Source organism: Prionailurus bengalensis, chromosome E1, assembly GCF_016509475.1.
Source record: "Prionailurus bengalensis isolate Pbe53 chromosome E1, Fcat_Pben_1.1_paternal_pri, whole genome shotgun sequence".
Classification (NCBI taxonomy): domain Eukaryota; kingdom Metazoa; phylum Chordata; class Mammalia; order Carnivora; family Felidae; genus Prionailurus; species Prionailurus bengalensis.
Genome location: NC_057347.1, coordinates 26,205,840 through 26,218,096, shown reverse-complemented (window position 1 = coordinate 26,218,096; position 12,257 = coordinate 26,205,840). Strand labels below are relative to the sequence as shown.

Below are 12,257 nucleotides of genomic sequence, written 5' to 3'. Positions count from 1 at the left end.
TGCTGGGTCATATGGTAGCTCTATGTTTAGAGCTTCTTTCCAAAACACCTGCACCATTTTCACTGCAGTATATGAGAGTTCCAATTCTACATATTCTCACCAACACTTACTAAAAGTAGATTCAACTGAAAAGCAAATTTCTGACTAAGTGTTCTCCTAGTTATGCTCAGTTATTTGTGTCTTACCTGCCTCATCTTTGCTTGAGTTGCCCAAAATATTTCTCTGTACTTGGCTTTAACTGGTATGGCAGTTTGGAAAGGCTGATAGGTGTCAAATTGCATAAATTTTTTTCTGGAAAAAAATAGTTCTTCCTTTTCAATTTAAGCACATTTGAATGGTTTCTATGTAGGGAAAAAAATTGGCCCTAGTTATAAGATTTGCATTACCAGTAAAGCTTTTCAACCCTAATGCAAACCTAGAAATAAATATCCTATCTTTGTGTGTCCCACCTTTTCCATTTTTGTTCTTTCCTATTCTCTGAAATTATAATCTTATATGTAAATATTATGTACTGACAATTCAGTTTTAAAAATTTAATAGAATTAAAGAGCTTTAGAACTAAAAGTTCCTTCAGATATATCAACAAACTTTAACAGGCTTATTTTGCAAATAATTTTTTAAAGACCCAATAACATAGACAGTTTGTTTTGTATTTGCCACAGAAGTTTCCTGAAGTGATTGATAGTGCATTTTGTACTTTTTAATTACAGTATTCGTGATTTATTTACAGATATGTGGGTATTTTCATTGTCCATAAATTTTTGAAGTTTTTAGAATCCAAAAAAGCAGTAGACTTTTTTCTTCATTCATTATAACAAATTTTGAAATTTTGCTTATATCATATCTGCTTTGAAATTTTTTAAACTTTTGTTAGACATTTTCTAAATTGTGACTCTTTGATGTTCTAAATTCTTTTCTATATAATGGGAATTTCTTTGGAGGTAAATGTTGTACATTGAACTAATTTCTTTGTTATTTCTCAAATTGCCTTCTTAAATAGATTTTATGGAATATATTTTGGAATTACCAACTTGATGATCTCCCTCAAGTAAGAGTTATTCCTCAGATCTTGAATGTTAAAAACATAATGTACTGACAGTGATTATCTCAAGATCAAGGAATCAGAGATGAAATGCTAGCTATGTTTTCAGATGACAGAAAACAGTATATCATTAGATTAAATTCCATTAAGTATCAGTAATTACACAAATTCATGACACATTTTATCTGGTTTTACATTCTTAGGATATTTATATCCTCTTCTAAACTGGTATTCAATAGAAAATGTAAACAAATTAATATATTATTCTGAGCATTATCAACTTTATAATAGTCTTGTCTTTTCAGTTGAAGACTTGGTTTGACTCTCCCATAGACACTGTAGCTCTGAATACTGTCACAAGATTTAATAGTTCCTAGCACTAATGAGAGACTGATTCAGAAACAGTGCATATTCAAAAAGCAAATTTTAATAGCCAATCCTTGAGGCACTCAAAAAGGACTTTTAGATTAATGATAGCCCTACTTTTTTTTTTTTTTTTTTTACCTAAATCGTATGGTGTTAACAGAGAATTTTTCTTTTTATTAATCAGGGTACCCTGATCATTATATAATACACAATGAGGTGTTTTACCAATTAGTGGTTTTCTTAATCTGTTCCAATTGTTATAACAAAATACTGCAGACTTGGTAGTTTATAAACAACAAAAATTTATTTTTCACAGCTCTGGAGGCTGGAGGTCCAAGATCAGGTTGGAGGATGGCCCTCTTCCTGGTTGGTAGCTAGGGCCTTCTGGCTGTGTCTCAGATGATGGAAAGAGCTGGGAGCTCTGTGGGATAAGAGCACTCATGTCATTCATGAAAGCTCCACCCTCATGACTTAATCACCTCCCACAGTGCCCACTTCATGATACCATCATCTTTGGGGTTGAGTTCAACATATGAATTTTGAGGGGGACACAAACATTTACACTATAGCAGTGATAACAATTTTGTCTTATGATCTTATTAAGTTTACTTCTGAAAATAGATAGGGTGAAGTTCTGAGGAAATAAGTCATCTTATAAAAATAATTTTTTGTTCTCTAGAGAATTTGGGGTAATGTCCTGTTGCCTACAATGTAATAACTGGTCCACATTGCATAGAACTGTTTGCATAGAACAAGTGGGTAAAACAGGTCAGTTTAAATGATAATAATCCTGGGGTGCCTGGGTGGCTCAGTTGGTTAGGCAGCTGACTTCGGCTCAGGTCATGATCTTGCGGTCCATGAGTTCTGGCCCCGCGTCGGGCTCTGTGCTGACAGCTCAGAGCCTGGAGCCTGCTTCAGATTCTGTGTCTCCCTCTCTCTGACCCTCTCCTGTTCATGCTCTGTCTCTCCCTGTCTCAAAAATAAATAAACGTTAAAAAAATTTTTTTAATGATAATAATCCTAATATTGGCTTTTTTTTCCAGCTCTTACAGTTATTGTTAACTTCTACGTTCTTTGCATTTATTTCTTTTTCCATTTTTCTTTTTTTGTAATTTTTTTTTATGTTTATTTTTGAGAAGAAGAGAAATACACAGTGTGAACGGGGGAAGGGCAGAGAGAGAGGGAGACACAGAATCTGAACCAGGCTCCAGACTTGGAGCTATCAGCACAGAGCCTGATGCGGGCTCGAACCCACAAACTGCGAGATCATAACCTGAGCCCAAGTCGGACATTCAACCAACTGAGCCACCCAGGCACCCTATTTTTTCTTTTTAATGTTTATATATTTTTGAGAGAGAGAGCATGAGCCAGGGAAGGGCACAAAGAGAGGGGGACAGATGATCTGAAGAGGGCTCTGCACTGACAGAGTCCAAGTGGGGATCAAACTCACAAACTGTGAGATCATGACCTGAGCCAAAGTCAGAAGCTCAACCTACTGAGCCACCCAGGGTGCCCCGATTGTCTAGCATTCTTCAAAAGAATGCTTCATTCAGTTTCAGGTTTTTAAAATAAATACATCTTAAGCTACAAGTATATTTCTAAGTATTATCTGTATTGAATCCCGTATTTTGAATGGTGAGTGCTTTTCTTATTCATACCTAAAGATATCATTAATTCTACTGTGTTTTTCTTTTTTAACCATATGTTCTTTTTTTCCCTAGTTTTATTGAGATATGATTGACATATAACACATGTTTTCTTTAAGAATATAATCTTCAGTGTTGAGTTTGTTTGTTGGGTTTTTTTACCCCACTAACTTTGTATTGTCTATTAGTCTAAAGTTACACTGTTGTTTGAATATGTGGTTAATCTTTTTTAAAATGTTTATTTATTTTGAGAGACAGTGTGCATGCTTGTGCATGAGCACATGAGTGGGGAGGGGCAGAGAGAAAATCCCAAGCAGGCCCCGCGCTATCAGCGCAGAGGCCGACACGGGGCTTCATCTCACAAACTCTAAGATCACGACCTGAGCCGAAATTAAGAGTTGGATGCTTAACAAACTGAGCCACCCAGGCGCCCCAGAATATGTGGTTAATCTGATAAAGGTTCTTTGAAATTTGTTGAAAGTCGTTTTGTAATCTAGTACATGGTTATTTTTTTTTAATAAATGTTCTTTTGTGCTTGTATATTTTCTACTTGTTAGCTACCTGAGTCTCTGTTTATGTATTTACTTAATTCAGTTTACTAATGATGATCAAATTTTTATTTATTTTTTTTTCAACGTTTTTTATTTATTTTTGGGACAGAGAGAGACAGAGCATGAATGGGGGAGGGGCAGAGAGAGAGGGAGACACAGAATCAGAAACAGGCTCCAGGCTCTGGGCCATCAGCCCAGAGCCCGACGCGGGGCTCGAACTCACGGACCGCGAGGTCGTGACCTGGCTGAAGTCGGACGCTTAACCGACTGCGCCACCCAGGCGCCCCAATGATGATCAAATTTTTAAACAGCTTAGCTGCCTATGGACTAGGTAAAATGATCTTTAAGAATCTTTAGTTGAGGAAATTAAGGAATTTCACTTTAGGTTTAAAGAAGTAAGTTAAGGGGTGCCTGGGTAGTGGCTCAGTTGGTTAAGTGTCCAACTTCGGCTCAGGTCATGATCTCACCGTTCATGAGCTCAAGACCCTGCTGACAGCTCAGAGCCTGGAGTCTGCTTTGGATTCTGTGTCTCCCTCTCTCTCTTTGCCCTTCCCCCGCTCATGTTGTGTCTCTCTGTCTCTCTCAAAAATAAATAAACATTAAAAAATCATTTTAAACTGATAAGAACAGATACTACACTTGATCTTAGGTGGATCCTGAGAAACTTAACAAAAGACCATAGGGGAGGGGAATGAAAAAGAAAAAAGTTAGGGAGGGAACCAAACCAAAGACTCTTCAACTGAGAATAAACTGAGGGTTGATGCGGGGCGGGGTGGTGGGGGCGGGGGGAGGGGAGTGGGTGATGGGCATTGAGGAGGGCACCTGTTGGGTTGAGCACTGGGTGTTGTATGGAAACCAATTTGACAATAAATTTCATATTTAAAAAAAATCATTTTAAAGAGATAACTTAAAATTTATCCACTTTGTCAGAAGTCATTTTTCTGTTTTTGAAACCCCAAAATAGCAATCATAGAAGTAGCAGCAGCAGCAGCAGAAGTAATGTTAGTAGTAATAGAAATGGTAACATCAGCACTAGCAGTTAACTATTGTGGAGTTCTTACAGTGTGCAAGGCATCATTCAAAGCTATCTAAATCAGTTCATGAATTTAACCCACTAACAACACTATGGCATATTATTGTTTTTCTCACTTTATAGATGAGAAAAGTAAAACACAGGTTATTAATTCACTTGCCATAGTCACATTGTAGTCACATTTTCTTTCAGCAAACCAAGGTAAGTTCAGTTGGACACACAAAACGTTTATTTTTTTTTTCTTTTTCCTTTCCAGTTATTAGAAAAGTTAAAAGAACGTTGGCTCTCTACTGGTTTATGGCATAATCTAGAGTTGGTGAAAACAGTCATTGTAGAACCACCGGCAGCAGAAAAAATTGATTTTGATGAATTACTACAGATGTACTATGATGCGATCAAATACAAAGGAGAGAAAGGTAATTGGAAATTATTTGATGGCCAATCAAAAAGTATTTTTTATCATAAAGAAGTTGATGCTGTCAGAATTCTGTTACCTTTTAAATGAATTTCACTTAAGAGAAAAGTTATATTTTATAATCTGGGTGAAAAGAAAATAAACTGAAGAAACTCTTTTATTTGGAGTTGTTCTGCTATGGATATTTTCATTGGAGATGCCAGTTCAACTTGAGAAACAGCATATATTCAGGTTAGGAAGACATTTAGTATAGTCTTCCCTACACTACCTAAAATGCTTTGTGAAAGAGGATGGATGGAGTATGCATAAATATCTACCTAAGTAGCCAAATGAGTCCTGCATTTTGATATAAATAATGTACTTTATGCTTACATTCTATTACATAAGGTAAGTTTGAGTTTTCAAAGCATAGCTGAAGTCTTAATTTCAAGTTTAGAGAATGTCCATAAAAAGTTTGACAGGAAGAGCTAATAGTAATAACTTAATGAATAGTGCACCATCTTAAAGATACTGTAACATAATTGTCAATATTGTCAGTATGATGAGATGATACAGAGTATTCTGTGTGTATGTTTTAAATGCTTTCCAATATAATAGTGATTCAATATAATATATAGTACAAACTAGAGTTGTTTAAATCAATCTGAGGCCTTTACATTTTGGTGGTAAAAGTAATGATTGCAGTTACACTCTTAAAGATAAAACAGTTGGTGCCTAAAATTTCTCAGTTCATCTGCAAGTTAATTCTACTCTGATGTGGTTTTTCTGTGGAAGTTATCTGGGAGATACAGTTTGTAAATTGGTTTGGTACCATATTACACAGAAATGCAATTTTGTGGCCCTTTTAAAACTTTATTTCATCATAGTTTTTTATTTTGATGTTTTAAAATTTGCTATGATGATTACTTAATTAGATCTTTTCAAAATGACAAGAATAAGCAGTTTTGAGGAAATTTAGATGTACTTTTTAAAATATTTATTTTTTATTGCTTAAGATGGAGCCCTCTTGGTAGCAGTTTGTCGTGGTAAAGTGAGTGAGGGTCTGGATTTCTCAGATGACAATGCCCGTGCTGTCATAACAATAGGGATTCCTTTTCCGAATGTGAAAGATCTACAGGTAAGCCAAGTTTTATTTACCACAGAGGTTGTTGATCTTTTTCTTTTTCTTTTTTTTTTTTTTTTGTAGTTTTTACTTAAATTCCTATTAGTTAACATACAGTGTAATATTAGTTTTAGATGCAGAAGTTGTTTATCTTTACATAAAGTTGATTATATGTTTTTCTTCTATCCTGAGATATTTAAATGCTTTGGTGACTCAGAATGAGTGAGAAAGGTTTGGTAGATATGGATTTATTTTATTTTTAACTTATATTATCTTTTGCTCAATAAGAGTGATTTTCAAAGTGTGATCTTGGATCAGGAGTATCCGAATCACCTGGGAACTTGATAGAAATATACAGCTCAATCAGAAACTGTATAGGTGAAGCCTAGCAATTTGTGTTTTATCAAGCTCTTAACCACAGACTTACAAAGGCTCTTCAGGGAATTCTAGGGGACTTTCTCTCTGTCTCCCTTCTCTCAGTGCTATGCCCAGCCCTGTTGATTTCAGTGATTTTAGCTGCTCCAAAATCTGATCTCTTGGACCCCAGCTCAGTAGGATCACCATACTCTGCCTGTATGTCAGTGCTCTGTGCTTTTGTCAGGAAATTATACCCAGGAAGAGAGCTAAGAATCATGGAGTTCACCTAATGGTTTCCCTTATCTCAGAGATTATAGTCTTACGCTACCTCATATCTACTTGCTGAAAGCAGTTGCTTTATCTCTTTTGTCCAGTTTTACTTTTACTTACAGTGGGAGGAGGGATCCCAAACTGGTTATTCTGTCAAAGCCAGAAACAGGAGTTTTGCTTCATTATCACTGATTGCTAACCATTATATTTGAAAAATTATTTGCAGCAATAACTTGAAGCCTAAGGTGATGTTATTTTCCATCACGAAGGATTTTCTCTTACTCCCTGCTGGAATTTGAAGGTTCTAGCCATCTGAGACCCAGACTTCAGGTTTTCTGGCCTTTGAGCTGAGCATAATTTATATCCCTCTTCCTAGGGTGCAGTCTGTTACGGTCTCATACCAAAGCAAGAATTCTTTCCCTTACAGTTACATTTATTAATACTTCAGCAGACACTGTGAATTATATAATATTAACAGTAATAAACAGTATTTCTCTGGTTAGCTCCTACTCTTCCCTAACCTCTGGATTTCTTGAAAGTTTCTAAAAGTCCTTAGGAGGTTACCTAATCCTTTCAGCCTTCACTAACTTTGGTGGCTTTCTTCAAGTACCTTTCTTCAAGTACCTTTCTACCTTTCTACCTTTCTTCAAGTACCGTGACTCTTACTGAGAGTGCTGACAATCATGCCCAGAGCTCCTATCCTAAAATGGTTAATGCTGCCTCTGACTACTGATGAAATAGTTGACATCCAGTCAAGAAAACCGTTTTGTTCACTATCAACAGCTTTCATTGCCACATTCCATTGAAGCTGAATGCTGCTGATGGTACTGCTATTGGCAGTGTTACTGGCTCTCTTTGATGTCTTATCATTTTACCTTGGCCCTATATCGTTGCACTAATGCCGCTTTGTTAAAGTGGAGAGAATCCCTTTCCCCTCTTTGTACCACACGTTCTCCTAATGTCTTAAATATATTTTTTCCCTAAAACTAGCTCTTTAAATTTTTGCTTATTGTCTCCTCTCTTTCTTGCACCTATGTATGAGTACTTGAGGACCATAAAAGAAGATAACTTTTTGGCCGATACTAGGTTGTACAAAATATGCTCACAAAAATAGCAAATCCTGAAGGGATTAATTCACATCAAACTCAATCGTGTTACATCTGAGAAGAGAAAGGAATGATGGTGTGGGTAGCTATCAAAAGGGACTTTAACTTTTCCTATATTTGTTTTAGTAGAAAACAAGTTTTAAGAAAATATAGGAAGAATAAAGATGTGTATTATGTCACTCTTTGAAAAAAATTTACATTTAAAGAAAATGTTACTTGTGAACAAAATTACATTTACCTTATATTTTCTCTACTCTCACTCCCAACAACTATGATTATAGGCATTGTTTTTGCACAGGTATTGAGTTCTTACTGCTCTCTTTCCTCAGCATTTTTTTTTCTCAGGCAGTGTCTCACTCCATCATACAAAAAAGATAGCTGGTAACCTGCTCTGACATTCCTTAGTAATGGTCTTGCTTGTTACAGTTCTGCTTATCTGAATTACAATGACTGACTGTAGTTCTACAGAACAGCAAAACAACAAGCTTCACTGCAATCTGGGTGCGGAGGAGGAGGGTGGTTCTAAAGAAGTTTCCCCAGTAGTTCCTGAAAGGGGCAAGTGGAGTAGACCTAAGAGTAGTCCTAACTGCAGGGACAAGGGACAGATAGAGAGGAAAATTCTTTATTGGCAATACCAGATGTAAGCGAAGTGTATTTCTTACTGCCTTATGTCTAGATCAGTTCTTCTTATGTAGCAAACAAGTCTAAAATTTAATGGCTTAAAATAACCATCTGTTATGAGTCACACATCAATTGGTGGGGGTGGTAGCTGGGTGGTAAATGATCTGAGTGAACTTGGCTGGGCTGCTCTGCTGATTTCAGCTGGGCTTAGTCACCTGCTATGGTTTCACCAATGTAGGTTTGGCCCGACTGGGTCAGCTCTGCTCTACATGTATCTCATCCTTTGTATACCAGCAGACTAGCCAGAACGTTTTACCATGTTTTATACCTTGTCAGAGATAGAAGAAGGCAGGCTTGATTGTGCAAATACTTTTCAAATACCTACTTATATCACATCTGCTAACCTATTGCCCAAAGCGTGTCATGTGCCTAACTAAGCCCAAAGTCTAGAGCAAGGGGTGGGGTGTGGTTATTTTCTACCACACATGGCAAAGGGCTTAGAATCAAGACTCCAAAAAGGAGTTTTGGCTTTTTTTGTTTTAATAACTAAAGAATATTTATAAGGCATCCATTCAAAAGACTGATGTTTATAAGCTTTAGGAGTATAGGTATACAATTTTTATAATAATTAGGAAGTTCTTTTATCATTTGGAAGTGACCAGAATATAGCTATCGATACCTAAATTTTCTGAATACTTGAAATAAATCAGAACACCATTATGGGTGATTTCTTTTCTTTTTTTTTTTTTTTTTCTGAACTTGGAATTAATATTTACTATATATATGATTGACAGGTTAATTGCCATAAATTACAAGAAGTACTACAAATCAATATCAAATAACTAAATGGAATAAGAAAAATGCAAAAGTCATAAAACATAATCCACAGAAAAAAGTGCAAATAACCAGAAACATATGAAAAAAAGATGTTCCTCCTGACCCAAGAGAGAAATGCAAATTCAAACAATGAGATATTTGTCTTGGAAAAGATTGAAATGAGTGGTGATGCCAGTGATGGAATTAGACTATTTTAGAAGGTGGAAGTGTAAGTTAACACACTCTACTGAGAGCAGTTGGAAATATCTATTTAAAGAAACGTCAATTTCAGAATTAAGCTATTGATAAATTTTGGAATCAGATACACCATGTTTAAGAATTTTTCCTGAAGAAATAGTTGTACAAATGTAGGAAGATACATGTTTATAGGTATTAATTGCACTTATGTTTTCATGTAAAAAAATTGGCAACCACCTAATTGCCTATCAACTGAAATCTAGCTAAAAAGCATATAGCAGTTGTCTATTGACTATCACACATTTGCGGAAATAGTAAGTTATATCTGTACATACTGACAAGGAATGATAACTGATAAGTGATTTTTAATGGTCAAAATGTGTATAATCTGAACACATTTTTTATAAAATACATGGTATAAATCTTGAATATGTATTTTAAAAAATCCAAAAGAGTACACATCAAAGCGAAACCTATGATTCTGTCTTGGGAGTGAAACTATGGAAAAGTAATCTTCAACTTCATATATTCTGTATTGCTTAGTTATTTTACAGTGGGCATGTAACACCCTTGTTACCATAAAAATACATAAATTTATATAATTTTAGATATATAAGTTTATATATTTTAAAATATATAATACATAATTTTTGAAGACAGAAATTAATGCTGTTAATGCCGTTGAATAACTGTTATTGATATATTTACCAGACACCTCACTGACACCTGCTAGAGTAACTCAAAATTGTTTAAAAGTTCATTTCAAGTTACAAGCAAGGTGGTGTATTAGTAGACAATATGTGGAGCATTGGTAGAGAGTAGTATAAAACTTTAAATGAAGGGATGAAGCAATAAAAATAGAATATTGAAGAATGGTAATTATTTGGGAAATTTTAATGGCTAGAGAATATGACATTCCAGGTTCTTTGTAACATCAGTGCTCAGTACACCACATTTTGCTCTGTAGTTGCAATTATGCTTACTGATGATTCTCGAAATGTATAAAAAATCAGCACAAATCATCTTCAGTAGTTCTCTCTGATTACTACCAGGGATCCATATTTCTTGTATCAAATAGAAAGAAGCGTTCTTTTTTTTTATTTCATTTTTTATTTTTTAAAATTTAATTCCAAATTAGCATATAGTGCAACGATGATTTCAGGAGTAGATTCCTTAGTGCCCCTTACCCATTCAGCCCATCCCCCTTCCCATAACCCTCAGTTTGTTCTCCATATTTATGAGTCTCTTCTGTTTTGTCCCCCTCCCTTTTTTTTTATATTATTTTTGTTTCCCTTTCCTTATGTTCATCTGTTTTGTCTCTTAAAGTCTTCATATGTGTGAAGTCATATGATTTTTGTCTTTCTCTGACTAATTTCACTTAGCATAATACCCTCCAGTTCCATCCACATAGTTGTAAATGGCAAGATTTCATTCTTTTGGATTGCCGAGTAGTACTCCATTGTATATATATATACACACCATATCTTCTTTATCCATTCATCCATCGATGGACATTTGGGCTCTTTCCATACTTTGGCTATTGTTGATAGTACTGCTATAAACATGGGGGTGCATGTGTCCCTTCGAAACAGCACACCTGTATCCCATGTATAAATGCCTAGTAGTACAATTGCTGGGTCATAGGTTAGTTGTATTTTTAGTTTTTTGAGGAACCTCCATACTGTTTTCCAGAGTGGCTACACCAGTTTGCATTCCCAGTGGGTGATTTCTTAAAATTCGTAAGTGATCCAACAAGTTATTGAAGATATTTATTTCGGATAAAAAAGGAAAAAAATATATAAATTAAATTTATAAATTATAAATTTATAATTATAAATTAAATATATTTAATAATTAAATATATTATATATTATATATTAAATAATTAAGTATATTATGTATTTATATATTGTATATTATATATTAAAATATATTTAATTTAATTTATAAACAAAATATAAAAGAATAAAAATATAAACATATACATACACAAATATACATATACATATATACAAATATAAACAAAATATAAAAGAAATACAAAAGTTTGATAATTAAGTCACTTCATTTTTTTGTTTCTGCCTATGCTTTTGGTGGCATATTTAGGAAACTTTGACAAATCTAGGCCATGCAGATCTGTCCCAGTTTTCTTCAAAGAGTTTCATAGTTTGAACTCTGAAATTTAGATACGTGATCCCGTTTGAGTAAAATTTTTTTAATGTTTATTTATTTTGGGAGAGAGAGTACGAGCAGGGGAGGGGCAGAGAGAGAGAGAGGGAAGGAGAGAGGGAGAGAGAGAGAGAGAGAGAGAGAGAGAGAGAGAGAGAGAGAGAATCCCAAGCAGCCTCCGCACTGTCAGCGCAGAGGCCTACGCTGGGCTGGATCCCACAAACCAAACCGTAAGATCATGACCTTAGCCGAAACCAAGAGTTGGACAATTAACTGCCTAAGCCACCTAGGTGCCCTGCGTAAATTTTTGTATATGACATAAGATAAGAGTTCAGCTTCCTTACATCTGAAATGAGTCACTTATAGACACCATATAGTTTTTTTAATTCAACCAGCCAAATTCTGCCTTTCTGTTGGAGAGTTTAATCTATTCACAAAGTAATTACTGATAAGGAAGGACTTAGTTCTACTATTTAGTTATTTCTTTTCTGTGCTTTTTGTTTCTCAGTTGCTTTGGTATTACCCCTTTTTGTATTTAGTTGGTTTTTTTTGTTGTGTACTATTT

General features: G+C 35.0%; 1 protein-coding gene across 1 annotated transcript in view; it reads left to right on the top strand.

The window, feature by feature from the left end:
• The window catches only part of BRIP1 (BRCA1 interacting helicase 1), a 210,524-nt gene that overhangs the window by 133,785 nt on the left and 64,482 nt on the right, over positions 1-12,257 (top strand). Inside the window, 2 exon segments of the mRNA XM_043583868.1 lie at positions 4,895-5,054; positions 6,049-6,170. Of these exon segments, the coding sequence (XP_043439803.1) occupies positions 4,895-5,054; positions 6,049-6,170 (282 nt within the window).